The sequence below is a fragment of the Schistocerca cancellata genome, chromosome 6 (genome assembly GCF_023864275.1).
Source record: "Schistocerca cancellata isolate TAMUIC-IGC-003103 chromosome 6, iqSchCanc2.1, whole genome shotgun sequence".
In the NCBI taxonomy this organism is placed as follows: domain Eukaryota; kingdom Metazoa; phylum Arthropoda; class Insecta; order Orthoptera; family Acrididae; genus Schistocerca; species Schistocerca cancellata.
Window position 1 is genome coordinate 574,350,506 of NC_064631.1, and position 19,246 is coordinate 574,369,751.

The window sequence follows — 19,246 nt, forward strand, 5'->3', positions numbered from 1 at the left end:
ACACTGGAGAGTAGCTACAAATGAAACAGTCTACAAGAAATAGAACCGGTAATGAGTACAATCAGGAAGAAATGCATTTCATTTTTCGGGCATCTAATCAGAACACCAGAGAACAGGGTCATCAGGAGAATAATAGAAAACTTGTGGAATAGTAAGTGCAACAGTAAGTGGATTACAGATATCAAGGAAGATATGGATGAGCTACAGATTATGTTGGAAGACCTAAGAAACAAAATTGACAAAATCAGGAAACTCACAGACAAACAAACCAGACTACAAATGAGAATCAACAAAGGGTGATTTCCAATGAAGAAAGAAGGATGAGATCTGAGAGAATGAAGATGTACTGGGCTGACAGGAGACTGAAAAATTCTTTGTAGAAACTTGGCTAGAGTGGCCCAATGAAGGCAATAAAATGTAAATAATAATAATAATATTACAGCTCTTTTTAGTAAACACTGTTGTCATTGCATGTTGTTGTTGTTGTGGTCTTCAGTCCTGGGACTGGTTTGATGCAGCTCTCCATGCTACTCTGTCCTGTGCAAGCTTCTTCATCTCCCAGTACCTACTGCAACCTACATCCTTCTGAATCTGCTTAGTGTATTCATCTCTTGGTCTCCCCCTACGATTTTTACCCTCCACGCTGCCCTCCAATACTAAATTGGTGATCCCTTGATGCCTCAGAACATGTCCTACCAACCGATCCCTTCTTCTGGTCAAGTTGTGCCACAAACTTCTCTTCTCCCCAATCCTATTCAATACTTCCTCATTAGTTATGTGATCTACCCATTTAATCTTCAGCATTCTTCTGTAGCACCACATTTCGAAAGCTTCTATTCTCTTCTTGTCCAAACTATTTACCGTCCATGTTTCACTTCCATACATGGCTACACTCCATACAAATACTTTCAGAAATGACTTCCTGACACTTAAATCTATACTCGATGTTAACAAATTTCTATTCTTCAGAAACACTTTCCTTGCCATTGCCAGTCTACATTTTATATCCTCTCTACTTCGACCATCATCAGTTATTTTGCTCCCCAAATAGCAAAACTCCTTTACTACTTTAAGTGTTTCATTTCCTAATCTAATACCCTCAACATCACCCGACTTAATTCGACTACATTCCATTATCCTCATTTTGCTTTTGTTGATGTTCATCTTATATCCTCCCTTCAAGACACCATCCATTCCGTTCAACTGCTCTTCCAAGTCCTTTGCTGTCTCTGACAGAATTACAATGTCATCGGCAAACCTCAAAGTTTTTATTTCTTCTCCATGGATTTTAATACCTACTCCGAATTCTTCTTTTGTTTCCTTAACTGCTTGCTCAATATACAGATTGAATAACATTGGGGAGAGGCTACAACCCTGTCTTACTCCCTTCCCAACCACTGCTTCCCTTTCATAGCCCTCGACTCTTATAACTGCCATCTGGTTTCTGTACAAATTGTAAATAGCCTTTCGCTCCCTGTATTTTACCCCTGCCAGCTTTAGAATTTGAAAGAGAGTATTCCAGTCAACATTGTCAAAAGCTTTCTCCAAGTCTACAAATGCTAGGAACGTAGGTTTGCCTTTCCTTAATCTTTCTTCTAAGATAAGTCGTAAGGTAAGTATTGCCTCACGTGTTCCAGTATTTCTACGGAATCCAAACTGATCTTCCCCGAGGTCGGCTTCTACCAGTTTTTCCATTCGTCTGTAAAGAATTCGTGTTAGTATTTTGCAGCTGTGGCTTATTAAACTGATTGTTCGGTAATTTTCACATCTGTCAACCCCTGCTTTCTTTGGGATTGGAATTATTATATTCTTCTTGAAATCTGATGGTATTTCGCCTGTTTCATACATCTTGCTCATCAGATGGTAGAGTTTTGACAGGACTGGTTCTCCCAAGGCCGTCAGTAGTTCTAATGGAATGTTGTCTACTCCGGGGGCCTTGTTTCGACTCAGGTCTTTCAGTGCTCTGTCAAACTCTTGACGCAGTATCGTGTCTCCCATTTCATCTTCATCTACATCCTCTTCCATTTCCATAATATTGTCCTCAAGTGCATCGCCCTTGTATAGACCCTCTATATACTCCTTCCACCTTTCTGCTTTCCCTTCTTTGCTTAGAACTGGGTTTCCATCAGAGCTCTTTATGTTCATACAAGTGGTTCTCTTATCTCCAAAGGTCTCTTTAATTTTCCTGTAGGCAGTATCTATCTTACCCCTAGTGAGATAAGCCTCTACATCCTTACATTTGTCCTCCAGCCATCCCTGCTTAGCCATTTTGCACTTCCTGTCGATCTCATTTTTGAGGCATTTGTATTCCTTTTTGCCTGCTTCATTTACTGCATTTTTATATTTTCTCCTTTCATCAATTAAATTCAATATTTCTTCTGTTACCCAAGGATTTCTACTAGCCCTTGTCTTTTTACCTACTTGATCCTCTGCTGCCTTCACTACTTCATCCCTCAAAGCTACCCATTCTTCTTCTACTGTATTTTTTTCCCCCATTCCTGTCAATTGTTCCCTTATGGTCTCCCTGAAACTCTGTACAACCTCTGGTTCTTTCAGTTTATCCAGGTCCCATCTTTTTAAATTCCCACCTTTTTGCAGTTTCTTCAGTTTTAGTCTCCAGGTCATAACCAATAGATTGTGGTCAGAGTCCACATCTGCCCCTGGAAATGTCTTACAATTTAAAACCTGGTTCCTAAATCTCTGTCTTACCATTACATAATCTATCTGATACCTTTTAGTATCTCCAGGGTTCTTCCATGTATACAACCTTCTATCATGATTCTTAAACCAAGTGTTAGCTATGATTAAGTTGTGCTCTGTGCAAAATTCTACCAGGCGGCTTCCTCTTTCATTTCTTAGCCCCAATCCATATTCACCTACTACGTTTCCTTCTCTCCCTTTTCCTACACTCGAATTCCAGTCACCCATGACTATTAAATTTTTGTCACCCTTCCCTATCTGAATAATTTCTTTTATCTCATCATACATTTCTTCAATTTCTTCGTCATCTGCAGAGCTAGTTGGCATATAAACTTATACTACTGTAGTAGGTGTGGGCTTTGTATCTATCTTGGCCACAATAATGCGTTCACTATGCTGTTTGTAGTAGCTTACACGCATTCCTATTTTCCTACTCATTATTAAACCTACTCCTGCATTACCCCTATTTGACTTTGTGTTTATAACCCTGTAGTCACCCGACCAGAAGTCTTGTTCCTCCTGCCACCGAACTTCACTAATTCCCACTATATCTAACTTTAACCTATCCATTTCCCTTTTTAAATTTTCTAACCTACCTGCCTGATTAAGGGATCTGACATTCCACGCTCCGATCCGTAGAACGCCAGTTTTCTTTCTCCTGATAACGACATCCTCTTGAGTAGTCCCCGCCCGGAGATCCGAATGAGGGACTATTTTACCTCCGGAATATTTTACCCAAGAGGACGCCATCGTCATTTAATCATACGTCATTAATCATATGTCATTGCATATGGAGTGTTAATTTTTATTTTTTGATGACCAGTTCTGATCTTCTAAAAAGATCATCATCAGACCAACCTTCCTTGATGACAGTAGGAATCATTGGCATGGAGCAGGCCTGTCCATGCAGACATGAAGAACACTGCTGAGGGGTGAGGGGGGGGGGGGGGGGGGGGGGGGGAAGAGAGAGAGAGAGAGAGAGAGAGAGAGAGAGAGAGAGAGAGTAAAAGTGAACATTTAAAGCTGAAGTACAGTAATGGGAACCTTGTGATATACAGTATTATTTTGAAATATTATATAGATGTAAGGTACATATTATCATGAATGTAAAACTTTGATGATGTTAAGTTGTAAAATAATAATGGACATCCAAAATTTCATTATAGTAAGATAAAAAAAACATACTCTGACCTATGTGAGAGGAAAATCTACTTGACAAACTGTGAACACAAAGAGCTGTGAATTTCAGGTTACTTCATCGAAAAGATTGAAGAAAAACTTTTCCTTAAATTCCAATTGCTCGTTAATGCCAGTATGGATGGCACAAGCAATTCCTACTGTCACCAAGGAATGTTGATGTGGTGATGGTGTTTTTAGAAGATTGAAACCAGTCATCTAAAATTAAAAATTAACATCGTATGTGTGACCACTATTGTGTTTACTAAATAAGTTATATGTATGTAATGCATCTTCATTTTGTTCTTTATTTGTCCATTTAATTTTTCCTGACTTGTTTGGGTGTCAAAATCTTGTATTTATTTTCGGAAACTTCTTACTTTATTCTGGGTTAATGACTGACATCAGCATATTTTTTGTTGGAAAAGAAAAGGAGGAAAACATTATTTAGTTTGTTATGCTTCTTTTCTTTTACACTAGCATGCTTCAGTAATCTTCCTTACCAGATTGCAGTTATTTCACTTACCATACTTTACTGTACTTTCATTGCCTTGATTATTTTCAGTTTATGTCCTCTTCTGCTGCTGCTTCTTTTGTTTTCTGTTTGGTTGTACTTATGTCATTTGTCGAACATCTGTTGATTCAGAGCCACAGCAACCAGCCACAGTCCCATGTCCTCCACTTAGCAAACAAAAGCCAAAATCTTAATCTTTTGGTAGCTGCGTATCAGTAAACATCTGACATAAAGTTCTCATTTAATATTAAATAACCAAACACAGATCAATACATAACCTCTACCAATGTAGATGTAAACCTCACATTTCTCCAGTTGTTCCTACACTGGTTCTGCACCTTTATTTTTCCTATTTTCATTTATTTTATTGTGATTGTCTAAGTACTGTTTGAGCTATTTTTGACAGAGTCACCAAAAGGACTGAAACACTTGTCATATTGTTGGATCAACTTTTGTGTTCCCATGTCATAGAAGTCTGCCACCTGTGTGTGAATGGAACCAGTGTGTGACAGTCATCTCCAGCTGTTCACTGTTTCATCTCTGGGCAGGAAGTCAATGATCAGAATGCCCCTGTCCCAGTACACTGTGCACATCATTTTGTGCATCTAACAGTCTGTTTTAATTTCGTTTTTACTGGAGATCCACTGTGATGCCAATGCATTGACTACTGCTTGGTTGCCAGGGTCAAGTGAGAAATCCAAGCCTCATTGCCCATAATAATCCTGCCAAGGAATTTGTTGCCGTCATCTTGATACCACTGAAGAAATGTCAGTGCTGCTTGAAAGCATTTCATTTTGTGCCTGTGTGTCAGGATTTTCTGCACCCACCTGGCACACAATTTCTTGAACAGCTTAGTGATGATTTCTTGCAACAAGGATCACAATATCTGTAGAATATGGCTGCTGTACTCTGTAATCGTGAAGCAACATTTCTCCATGTTGCACTGCTGCACTAGTTCAACCAGGTGAACATTGATGAGGGATGATTGCCCACTGCACTATTCATCATAGAAAATTTGATGACCTACTGCTGCCACAGTACTGGCACCAAGTGGGACCTGTCTGGCTTGCATTTGATTGTCATGTCATAGATCTGGTGTTCCCAGCTAAATAGGCCATCTGTTCAAAAAATTCCAGAACACACATAATTTCACTCCAATGATGTGTTGGAGTGAAATTCACTTGGCATCCCTGCATACGTCCATGTTTAATGTGTAACTGTCAGAAGTTTCATTCTTGTATGTCTGTTAGTTACTGTTCCATGCTGTACTGAGTACAACATTGTGTTGCACAGTTTTCAAATTTTGAGATGGCAGAGATAGAGGAGCAATGCTTCTGAATTACATTTTGTGTGGAACTCAAGAAAACCTTTACAGAGACACATCAAAAGATGCAGGAAGTCTGCAGTGATGAGTGCCTAAGCTGTACTCGGTGTTACGAATGATTCGCGTGGCTTAAAAATGGTTGGACGGAAGTTAAAGGTGACACTTATTCAGGACGCCCTTTAGCATCTGCGGACAACGCTCATGTCAGGAACATCAGCAAAACTGTCCATGCCTATCAAAGACTGACTGTCTGAGAGATTGCAGAAGAATGTAATATTTCCATTGGATCATATAATGATACAGCATCTTGGAATGCATCATGTTGCAGCCAAGTTCATTCCATGGCTCGTGAGTCAAGAACTGAAAGGCCTTTTCCTCTCAATCTGTGAAGAGCTTTTGGATCATGGAAATGAGAGCAGGATATTCCTTAAGAGAATTTTAACTGATGTTGATATGTGTGTCTATGGTTATGATGTTGAGACCGAGGTTCAATCTTCACAATGGGTCAGGAAAGATTCTCCAAGAACAAAAATGCTCGTCAGGCCAGGTCAAATGTCAAAGCCATCCTAATAGTTTTCTTTGACTTTGAAGGATTAATTCATCATGAATTTGTGCCCTGGGGACAAACTGTTAATCAATGGTACTATCGAGACATGTTGTGACACCTGCAGGAAAATGTGAGAAGGAAACAACCTGATATGTGGTGAGATAATTCTCAGATCTCAGATCTTGCATCATAATAACACACTCGCGCATTCATCCCCATTGTGCATGACTGTTTCACAAAAAAAAAAAAAAAACGAAATCACTGTGCTGCCTCATCCTCTATACTTTCCAGATCTGGCCCTTCAGACCTTTTTCTCTCTCTCTCTCTCTCTCTCTCTCTCTCTCTCTCTCTCTCTCTCTCTCTCTTCAAAAGTTGAATACCCCAATGAAAGGATGAAGATTTGCAATGATAGATGAGATAAAAGAAAACATGCAAGCAGTGCTTCATGCAATTCAGCAAGAGGCTTACCAAGACAGCTTCTGGAATTCTGGAAGTGGAAACAGAATTGGGAGCAGTGTATCAATTGCGCAGATGAGTATTTGGAAGGAGACCATGCACAATAAGTAAAAGTAAATGTAGAGAAATTCTGTGTACAAAATTCTGGAATTTTTTGAACAGACCTCATACATCTACTTTAAAGGAAACAACAGCATACTTACTTTCTGGATGCACCTCATACCTCACTCATTGTTACGTAGTAGCTCAATAAATGAATTGTAAATAAGAAATATCATTAACATAGAAAGGGCAAATACATATTGAAGTGAAAGTAAACTATTTATAAATGGAAAGAAAACAACCTACATGAAAAGACTTTCAAAGAGAACAATAAATGAGGAGAAACTAAATATATGAGGGGCGTTCAGTAAGTAATGCGACACATTTTTTCTCTGCCAGTTTCGGTTGAAAAAAATCCAGAATTTGTTGCTGGACATCATGGAATATTCCTGCTTCAGCCCCTATAGTTTCATGAAGTTACAATGGGTAGTAGCACTATACATAGCCTTCGAAATGGTGTCTGGAATGGAGGTGCATTCCAAGCAGAGAGAGTTGTCATTGAGTTTTGTTTGGTGGACAACCAGAGCATTGCAGATATTCATAGGCACTTGCAGAATGTCTGTGGAAACCTGGCAGTGAACAAAAGCTTGATGAGTCATTGGGCAAGGCATCTGTCATCATCGCAGCAAGGTTGCCTGAACCTGTCTGATCTGCAGCATGCCGGCTGCCTACACACAGCTGTGACTCCTGCAATGTTGGAACATGTGGACACTCTCATTCAAGGTGATCAACGTATGACAATCAAACATCTCACTGTACAACTTGAGGTCTCTGTTGTTAGTGCTGAATTACACGTCCATCAGTTTGGGCACACAAAGATGTGTGCCTGCTGAGTTCTAACACAAGACCATAAAGAACAATGAAGGACAATCTGTGCTGAGTTGCTTTTACATTTTGAGGCTGATCGTACAATTTTATGTTGAACATCATCACAGGTTATGGAACATGGATTCATTACTTCAAACTGGAAACAGAACAGCAACCCATGGAGTGGCACCATGCTATCTCTCCTCTGGACAAAAACATCAAATCTGCACCCTCAGCCAAAGTCATGGCGACAGTCTTCTGGGGCTGTGAAGGTGTTATTCTAGATCATGTATTCCCTCATGGTGCAATAATCAACTCTGAAGTGTATTGTGCTACACTCAGGAAATTGAAGACACATCTTCAGTGTGTTTTGTCGCCACAAAAATGCAAACAAACTCCTCCTTTTCCATGACTGTGCAAGCCCTCACACAAGTCTGTGCAGCTAAGAGGAGCTCACTAAACTTCGTTGTACTGTTGTTCCTCATCCACACTACAGCCTGGATCTCACACTTTCCGACTTCCATGTGCTTCGCCCAATGAAAGATGCACGAAGCAGTATGTGGATGATTGGTGGTTATTGACACAGCAATATGCTGGCTATGGTGTCGACCAGCAGAATGGTACGGTGCAGGCACACAGGTTCTCCCAGTAAGGTGGTGTAAGGCTGTTGCATTAAACAGGGATTGTGTTGAAAAATAGGATTTTGTAGCCAAAAGAATGGGGAGTAATACAACACATTGGAATCCTGAATAAAGCCAACCTTCTTACAGAAAAAAGTGTTGCACTACTTACTGAATGCCCCACATAAGACTTAGGAGCACATTGATAATAGAAGGTGAGAGAAACAAGTTCATGGGGTTGACAATAGACAGAGTTATGACTTGGGAAAATAATATAAAAAAGATCTGTTCAAAAATAAGCAGCAGTATATTTTTAATAAAGAAAATATAACACACTGTTGATATAAATACACTATTAAAGATGTATTATAGGCTACTTCATCCACATTTAGAGTTGTTGTTGTTGTTGTTGTTGTGGTCTTCAGTCCTGAGACTGGTTTGATGCAGCTCTCCATGCTACTCTATCCTGTGCAAGCTTCTTCATCTCCCAGTACCTACTGCAGCCTATATCCTTCTGAATCTGCTTAGTGTATTCATCTCTTGGTCTCCCTCTATGACTTTTACCCTCCACACTGCCCTCCAATACTAAATTGGTGATCCCTTGATGCCTCAGAACATGTCCTACCAACCGATCCCTTCTTCTAGTCAAGTTGTGCCACAAACTCCTCTTCTCCCCAATTCTATTCAATACCTCCTCATTAGTTATGTGATCAACCCATCTAATCTTCAGCATTCTTCTGTAGCACCACATTACAAAAGCTTCTATTCTCTTCTTGTCTAAGCTATTTATCGTCCATGTTTCACTTCCATACATGGCTACACTCCATACAAATACTTTCAGGGCTCGATATTAACAAATTTTTCTTCTTCAGAAACGCTTTCCTTGCCATTAAGTTATTTTGCTCCCCGAATAGCAAAACTCCTTTACTACTTTGAGCGTCTCATTCCCTAATCTAATTCCCTCAGCATCACCCGACTTAATTCAACTACATTCCATTATCCTCGTTTTGCTTTTGTTGATGTTCATCTTATATCCTCCTTTCAAGAGACTGTCCATTCCGTTCAACTGCTCTTCCAAGTCCTTTGCTGTCTCTGACAGAATTACAATGTCATCGGCGAACCTCAAAGTTTTTATTTCTTCTCCATGGATTTTAATACCTACTCCGAACTTTTCTTTTGTTTCCTTTATTGCTTGCTCAATATACAGATTAAATAACATCAGGAATAAGCTACAACCCTGTCTCACTCCCTTCCCAACCACTGCTTCCCTTTCATGTCCCTCGACTCTTATAACTGCCATTTGGTTTCTGTACAAATTGTAAATAGCCTTTTGCTCCCTGTATTTTACCCCTGCCACCTTCAGAATTTGTAAGAGACTATTCCAGTCAACATTGTCAAAAGCTTTCTCTAAGTCTACAAATGCTAGGAACGTAGGTTTGCCTTTCCTTAATCTTTCTTCTAAGATAAGTCGTAGGGTCAGTATTGCCTCACGTGTTCCAATATTTCTACGGAATCCAAACTGATCTTCCCCGAGGTCGGTTTCTATCAGTTTTTCCGTTCGTCTGTAAAGAATTCACATTAGTATTTTGCAGCTGTGACTTATTAAACTGATAGTTTGGTAATTTTCACATCTGTCAACACCTGTTTTCTTTGGGATTGGGATTATTATATTCTTCTTGAAGTCTGAGGGTATTTCGCCTGTTTCATACATCTTGCTCACCAGATGGTAGAGTTTTGTCAGGACTGGCTCTCCCAAGGCCATCAGTAGTTCTAATGGAATGTTGTCTACTCGGAGGCCTTGTTTCAACTCAGGTCTTTCAGTGCTCTGTCAAATTCTTCACGCAATATCATATTTCCCATTTCATCTTCATCTACATCCTCTTCCATTCCCATAATATTGTCCTCAAGTACATCGCCCTTGTATAGGCCCTCTATATACTCCTTCCACCTTACTGCTTTCCCTTCTTTGCTTAGAACTGGGTTTCCATCAAAGCTTTTGATATTCATGCAAGTGGTTCTCCTTTCTCCAAAGGTCTCTTTAATTTTCCTGTAGGCAGTATCTATCTTACCCCTAGTGAGATAAGCCTCTACATCCTTACATTTCTCCTCTAGCCATCCCTGCTTAGCCATTTTGCACTTCCTGTCGATCTCAATTTTGAGACGTTTGTATTCCTTTTTACCTGCTTCATTTACTGCATTTTTATATTTTCTCCTTTCATCAATTAAATCCAATATTTCTCCTGTTACCCAAGGGTTTCTACTAGCCCTCGTCTTTTTACCTACTTGATCCTCTGCTGCCTTCACTATTTCATCCCTCAAAGCTACCCATTCTTCTTCTACTGTATTTCTTTCCCCCATTCCTATCAATTGTTCCCTTATGCTCTCCCTGAAACTCTGTACAACCTCTGGATCAGTTTATCCAGGTCCCATCTCCTTAAATTCCCACCTTTTTGCAGTTTCTTCAGTTTTAATGTACAGTTCATAACCAATAGATTGTGGTCAGAGTCCACATCTGCCCCTGGAAATGTCTTACAATTTAAAACCTGGTTCCTAAATTCTGTCTTACCATTATATAATCTATTTGATACCTTTTAGTATCTCCAGGGTTCTTCCATGTATACAACCTTCTTTCATGATTCTTGAACCAAGTGTTAGCTATGATTAAGTTGTGCTCTGCGCAAAACTCAACCAGATGGCTTCCTCTTTCATTTCTCTCCCCCAATCCATATTCACCTACTATGTTTCCTACTCTCCCTTTTCCTACTCTCGAATTCCAGTCACCCATGACTATTAAATTTTCGTCTCCCTTCACTACCTGAATAATTTCTTTTATCTCATCATACATTTCATCAATTTCTTCGTCATCTGCAGAGCTAGTTGGCATATAAACTTGTACTACTGTAGTAGGTGTGGGCTTTGTGTCTATCTTGGCCACAATAATGCGTTCACTATGCTGTTTGTAGTAGCTTACCCGTACACCTATTTTTTTATTCGTTATTAAACCTACTCCTGCATTACACCTATTTGATTTTGAATTTATAACCCTGTATTCACCTGACCAAAAGTCTTGTTCCTCCTGCCACCGAACTTCACTAATTCCCACTAAATCTAACTTTAACCTATCCATTTCCCTTTTTAAATTTTCTGACCTACCTGCCCAATTAAGGGATCTGACATTCCACGCTCCGATCCGTAGAACGCCAGTTTTCTTTCTCCTGATAACAACATCCTCTTGAGTAGTCCCCGCCTGGAGATCCAAATAGGGGACTATTTTACCTCCGGAATATTTTACCCAAGAGGACGCCATCATCATTTAATCATACAGTAAAGCTGCATGCCCTCGGGAAAAATTACGGCTGTAGTTTCCCCTTGCTTTCAGCTGTTCACAGTACTAGAACAGCAATGCCATTTTGGTTAGTGTTACAGGGCCAGATCAGTCAATCATCCAGACTGTTGCCCCTGCAACTATTGAAAAGGTTGCTGCCCCTCTTCAGGAACCACACGTTTGTCTGGCCTCTCAACAAATACCTCTCCGTTGTGGTTGCACCTACGGTACGGCTATCTGTATCGTTGAAGCACACAAGCCTTCCCACCAACGACAAGGTCCATGGTTCATGGGGGGAGTACTGTACAATAATATAGTGCAGAGCAGCAAATGTGCACATAAACATACTGCTGAAGCTGCAAAAAAACAACAATCAGATGATGTTTTGGAAGGCTGTCAACAAAAGTGTTCTGCAATATCAAATTTTGATAGTCCCCACAATGTACTGGTATGCATGTATGTATGTATGTTTGTATATAAGTAAGTACATGAAATAGTCATAGAAGTCAAAGTGAATTATGCACTGATGCTAAATAGAGAACTACACAATTGAATCTTGAGAGTGACGATCACATCAACAGTATCAGACCAAAACTGGCTGATGCAGATCCTGGGTGCTTATTGTGCAGGGCGAGACAGAAGTTACACAACCATAAATTCAAATCTTTATTAATGTACACTCCTGGAAATTGAAATAAGAACACCGTGAATTCATTGTCCCAGGAAGGGGAAACTTTCTTGACACATTCCTGGGGTCAGATACATCACATGATCACACTGACAGAACCACAGGCACATAGACACAGGCAACAGAGCATGCACAATGTCGGCACTAGTACAGTGTATATCCACCTTTCGCAGCAATGCAGGCTGCTATTCTCCCATGGAGACGATCGTAGAGATGCTGGATGTAGTCCTGTGGAACGGCTTGCCATGCCATTTCCACCTGGCGCCTCAGTTGGACCAGCATTCGTGCTGGACGTGCAGACCGCGTGAGACGATGCTTCATCCAGTCCCAAACATGCTCAATGGGGGACAGATCCGGAGATCTTTCTGGCCAGGGTAGTTGACTTACACCTTCTAGAGCACGTTGGGTGGCACGGGATACATGCGGACGTGCATTGTCCTGTTGGAACAGCAAGTTCCCTTGCCGGTCTAGGAATGGTAGAACGATGGGTTCGATGACGGTTTGGATGTACCGTGCACTATTCAGTGTCCCCTCAACAATCACCAGTGGTGTACAGCCAGTGTAGGAGATCGCTCCCCACACCATGATGCCGGGTGTTGGCCCTGTGTGCCTCGGTCGTATGCAGTCCTGATTGTGGCGCTCACCTGCACGGCGCCAAACACGCATACGACCATCATTGGCACCAAGGCAGAAGCGACTCTCATCGCTGAAGACGACACGTCTCCATTCGTCCCTCCATTCACGCCTGTCGCGACACCACTGGAGGCGGGCTGCACGATGTTGGGGCGTGAGCGGAAGACGGCCTAACGGTGTGCGGGACCGTAGCCCAGCTTCATGGAGACGGTTGCGAATGGTCCTCGCCGATACCCCAGGAGCAACAGTGTCCCTAATTTGCTGGGAAGTGGCGGTGCGGTCCCCTACGGCACTGCGTAGGATCCTACGGTCTTGGCGTGCATCCGTGCATCGCTGCGGTCCGGTCCCAGGTCGACGGGCACATGCACCTTCCGCCGACCACTGGCGACAACATCGATGTACTGTGGAGACCTCACGCCCCACGTGTTGAGCAATTCGGCGGTACGTCCACCCGGCCTCCCGCATGCCCACTATACGCCCTCGCTCAAAGTCCGTCAACTGCACATACGGTTCACGTCCACGCTGTCGCGGCATGCTACCAGTGTTACAGACTGCGATGGAGCTCCGTATGCCACGGCAAACTGGCTGACACTGACGGCGGCGGTGCACAAATGCTGCGCAGCTAGCGCCATTCGACGGCCAACACCGCGGTTCCTGGTGTGTCCGCTGTGCCGTGCGTGTGATCATTGCTTGTACAGCCCTCTCGCAGTGTCCGGAGCAAGTATGGTGGGTCTGACACACCAGTGTCAATGTGTTCTTTTTTCCATTTCCAGGAGTGTACTTATAATGTATGCACTCACAATATACATTTTCTCATATTATATGCTGAAAATATCCTCCTTGTGCTGCAACACACACTTCAACATGTTTTGGATGGTCATTTCACTTATGCAGTATATTTCAGCTTCAATGTTGTGCTTCAGTTCTCAATTGTGTGAAGTTTTTTCTTACAGTAGTTACATCTACGTCTACATCTATATTTACATAGGTACTCCACAAGCCACCATGTGGTTGTGGCGGAGGGTGCCTAGTACCACTACTAGTCATTTCCTTTCCTGTTCCACTCAAAAGTAGAGCGAGGGAAAAACGACTGTCTGTATGCCCCCAAAGAAAAAAGTCTCGGTGAGATAAATCTGGTGATGTAGGCAGTGAACTCACACATCGTCATGCTGCTATTCGCTGTGCACGAATTTGAACCCTCTTGCTGTGGCCAGCAGTGTCATTCATCAGCATCTAACAGAGCTGTGAATTGCATGTTGATATCCTAGTAACATTCAGCTGTTATCATTTCTGCGATTAAAAAATGGGCCTGTAGTTATTTGGTGCAGTATTTCACACCCAACTCCAACCTTTTGCAAATGTGATGCGGGTCTCATAGAAAACATGATGGTTTTGTGAACTCCAATATCTGTCATTCTGGCTGTTTACCTAGCCACATAAATGAAACCGTGCTTTATCAGAGTAGAAAATATAATCCAACACCTGAACACCATTGTAATAAAACACAAAAAAAACATTGACGATAATGTAGTCTTTTTCCTATATCAGGTTCTCAAAGCTCCTCTGCAAATTGAATGCAATACAGACAGAGTTTCAGCTTCCTTGTGGCTCTGCGAACACTCCTGTAAGACATTCCAGTTTGCTGACACAGTTTTCTTATTTACTTTCTTGGTGAACATAGCAAGGATGCGCAGATATTTTCAAATGAGGCATTACTAAACACACAAGGTTAGCCAGAACATTCACATTCAGTCACATTACCAATTTTTCTGTAACAAGCAACTGTGCAAGAAATTCCTAATTTGTTAGGCAGTCTTGTTCCAGGAAAGCTACTGTAAAATCTCCATGACATTATAAGAAAGATTGCAATTGAAAGTAACTTTCAAGAATTAACAAATGTTCAGCCTGGCAAAATCACATTTGTTCGCACACACCTAACCCAACACTGATATCAAAAGGGCGGGAAACTGCTTCTTGGCTATCAAGTCCTATGTGTCTACCACAAGGCCATTGACTGCCAATATATACATTCCTGCAAATAAGAAATTCAGTTTTCCACCACACCATTTCTTTCTTTCTTTTTTTAAGAGAGTACTTTAAAAGCACATGTTTGTGTAGTGTTAAGGAATATTGCAGAAGAACTTTAAAAAAACTGCAAAACTAAAGCAGTATCCTCAGAAATGTACTACACACACTATGTCATTTGAGAAGCGCCCAAGCTAAATTTTGTGTTTGATCAACACTCAAGCATTGTAGCATAAAACAAAATTGGGTGCCTGTATGTATTAAATTAATTTAATGATAATGTTATTAAATTAAATTAATAATAATTTTATTAAATTAAATTAATAATAATGTGTTACTCTGTTTTTGTTTTCATTCATTTGTTATACATGTATGTACACATGTCTATATTGTAAAATAATATAACTGCTGAAATTGTAATTTAACCTGTAAGTTGTAAATAAATATTGATACATCCAGTACTGACAAATGAAAAAATAAACTTGTACAGTAAGAGAAACTCTTCACAGTATTGATACATAATTTAGCTTATGTATTTCCTCTTATAATTGCCAGTTTTATCTTTTATCCTGTTTCTGTGTCACTTTCCATATGGAATACCTCTCTTCAAGTGATTCTTCAGTCTCTTGTCTTATATTAATTTCATTGTATTGTGATTCTTATCACATGTTGCTTTATCACATGTAGATTTTCTCTTCTGTTGAGTGTAATTCTTTGCTAATTTTGTGCTCATCCCCTTCCGTCTCATCAAACCAAAATATACAGCACAGTGGCAAAGGCAATCGACTCACTCTCAGGAGTAGTGATGTTCTAAGCCTCATGTGATCCTCTGGATTTAGAGGTCACTTAAGGCACGTTTCGAGATAGTTTGTTTGATAATGCTACAGCAGATGCATTCCCCAGTCCATCAGACGCACTAGTATTCCATCTCTAATGATTTTGCAGTCAATGGAACATTACAACATGAACCTTACTAAATGGTGACACACAAGGAAAATTCATCCGTTAGCTCAGTCAGCAGGACTATAGTATATCTCTTTGCAGTCGCAGAACAACAAAAGGGAAAATTAAGTTGTGCCAGTCATGACAATTTTATAGTTACAAGTTTCATATTTATAAGACTCTGATGGTACTTCAAATTCCATGTAAATATGGCTAAACAGATTTATGCAATTTTATGGAAAACAGTATTTAGGCCAGTGTTCCATTATTTTCTAAAATTGCCAGTGACACAATTTGTATTGAAAACCTTACAAATTTGACACTCACTCCCAGTTGCATCATTTAATGTGTAAAAGGTGAAATGATTTTGACTTTCCAGATGTTAAACAGAGTGATCATAATAATAGATCTCCTTTCTCTCGCAGAAAATGTTACAGGAAACAAATAACAGCAAAACATGTCAGATTGGCCACATTGACTCCAAACAAGAGTCAGAATGGTACTGGAATTAGTTTTCTCCTCTACACTTTTATTTTTAGTAGCACAGATACACAGAATTCTGAAAGCAAACAAAATACTTATCTCATTCTTTTGTGATATATAATTTAACATATCTGTGAAATTAATGTATAATGTGAATACATTCTTGTACTTCTGTCTGTGTACCAACAGTACAAAGAATTTTGTCTCCCAAAGTTTAGGCTTGACCAATGATTCACTCCTATAATTTTATAGTTTTGTAAAGTGAATTTCTCTTTTGCCATAATTTAACATAATTTCATTATAAAGCTATTGTATAAAGTTCTTTGTCTTTTATGTTGTAAATTGTAATATTGCTTTATATTAACAATCTTATGTTTATTAGTGTGGAATCTAAATTTTAAATTTCTTTTTAGGATGTAATCAATTACAACTGCCGGTCTCTGGTTGCGTCTGTTCCATTTTTTGCTAATGCAGATTCAAACTTTGTATCTGATGTTGTTACCAAACTTCGATATGAAGTGTTCCAGCCAGGTAAAGTTCATCAGTATATACTCCAATGAACATATAACATTCATAGTGTGAACACCTTTAAAATAATATTATTAATTATAATGATATGCAACTACTGCATAACTCATTATGTGCAGATCCAGTCTGTAGCAGTTTATGGATTTCTTACCAAATTATCATAATAAAATAACTGCAGCAATCAGTATCAACACATGGCAAATTTGACCTCACTTGGTTTTAATAATTCTTATGGAGCTTTGAATTAAAGTAATTTATCAGCAATATTAGCGTGAAATTATTTTATGAAGCTATACAGTTTTAATAAATCACATAACAAATATGAATACTGTTACTGTTTCAATTTTCTAGTACTGTTATAATCTTTTGGCTTTCTAAAAACTATCATTGTAATACCTTAATTTTTCAGGATAGGTGTCCAATAAAATTCTGTGGCATTCTTTTGGTATCATCATCAGTAGACAGGAGCTGAAAGAAATTTTCATCATTTGATTGCTAACTGTTCATTTATTGCACGCAATCATTATTTCAGCCTTTGTAACCATTCTCAAGTGCATGTTAAAATGTTAAAATATGTTACAACAAATAAGCCCTCGGTCACAAATATTAAGTCAAAATTGACCAGGTTTCGACGCTACTATGAGCATCGTCTTCAGAATGAAACTAACTGTTCTAAAACATAATAGGTATATAAGACATTAATAAACTAATGTGAGTACTGACAGGAAAGAGATGCAGTACTTACAAGTCACATTCTAAAAAAAATCTAAGCCGGAAAGGCGACGTCATGAAAAGTTGTAAATAAGATAAGATGGCGAGCCACTAAGGGCTGCTCGTACCTGAGTGAACATGGGTTGCAACAAAAATATGTCTGACTTGTGACATGTCATTGTCGAAAATACAAGACCAGAAATATGAATTTTCTACAATGGCATGTTACAGACTGGTCAGACATATTTTAACATTTCAACACGCACTTGAGAATGGCTACAAATCCAAAATCATGATTGAGAACAATAAATGGACAATTAACAGTCAAATAGCAGAAATTTTATTCCAATAAATAAATAAAATGTGTATTGTGTGCAATGCAGAAAAAGACAGAAAATTTATAGTTAGTTTCAATAATTTTAACATAATTTTTATCTTATGTTAACATTTAAAAAATAAACACATTTTCTGCACAGGTGACATCATCATCAAGGAAGGAACCATTGGTACCAAAATGTATTTTATTCAAGAAGGTATAGTTGACATTGTCATGGCAAACGGAGAAGTTGCTACAAGCTTAAGTGATGGCTCTTATTTTGGGGAAATCTGTCTGCTGACAAATGCACGTCGTGTCGCCAGTGTGAGAGCAGAAACTTACTGTAATCTCTTTTCCTTATCAGTGGAACATTTCAATGTTGTTCTAGACCAGTATCCTTTAATGCGTCGCACCATGGAAAGCGTGGCAGCTGAAAGGTATGGATTATGTTATTGATCTCACTTTTTTTAACAATTTGTGTTTTGTGGTTTACTAGTTCCATCTTATCTAACTAAAGTGTTGATTAATGGTTAAACCTGATCAGGATGTGCAGTAACAGTCAGAAAGGTGAAATAGTGAAACATGCAATGATTAAATCATATTTAATCAGTACAGTAACTAGCACAGTAAAGAACTAGAAGGAACTAAATGAAATCTCCATTGAGCTAATTCAACACATTTTGACATGAGATGTGAATGTGAAATGAAATTTCTGGTGAATATTTTTCCGTGAGTCATTGCAATAAAAGTCAGAATTCTACCTTGGATATTTTTCTTGAACCCATTCCAAGTGTGTTTAATCATCATTCATCATTAGTGACAGCCTTGTGATAATTTAAAAAATAGTAGGGTAGCTAAGGCTTCTATATCACATAGTGCTATGGCTCACATGGCAAGGGTTTGGGAGTGTGACTGGCATAGGAATGTAGTAGGACATTGTGTAGACTGGGTGGGTGGTGGAATACCACTGTAGAAGGGGTGATAAGGAACTTCAGTTGGATGTCCCTTATTTATGTGTAGGATGATAGATAATCAAAGCCCTGATGAAGGATACAGTTCAGTTGCTCCAGCCCAGGATGATGCAGGATGATGATGGAGGCACTTCCTTGTAGCTGGTTCTTGGGCGTCGGTGGGAGGATTGCGGGTGCATTTGGATATGGCATGGAAAATCTGAATGCAGACTAGGTTTGGTGGGTAGTGTATGTCTGTGAAGGCCCATATGAGACTGTCAGCATACATGGCAAGAGAATTCTCATCACTATAGATACGCCATATGCTGTATGGGAGCAATTTTTTGGTGTGGAAGGGGTGACAGCTATCGAAATCCAGATACTGTTGATGGTTAGTGT

General features: G+C 39.6%; 1 protein-coding gene across 2 annotated transcripts in view; it reads left to right on the forward strand.

The window, feature by feature from the left end:
• Positions 1-19,246, forward strand: part of LOC126190916 (potassium/sodium hyperpolarization-activated cyclic nucleotide-gated channel 2-like) — a 303,831-nt gene that overhangs the window by 260,779 nt on the left and 23,806 nt on the right. For both annotated transcript variants that reach the window (XM_049931544.1, XM_049931546.1), the window contains 2 exons: positions 16,756-16,873; positions 18,058-18,334. In XM_049931544.1, the coding sequence (XP_049787501.1) occupies positions 16,756-16,873; positions 18,058-18,334 (395 nt within the window). The remainder of the gene's footprint in view (positions 1-16,755; positions 16,874-18,057; positions 18,335-19,246) is intronic.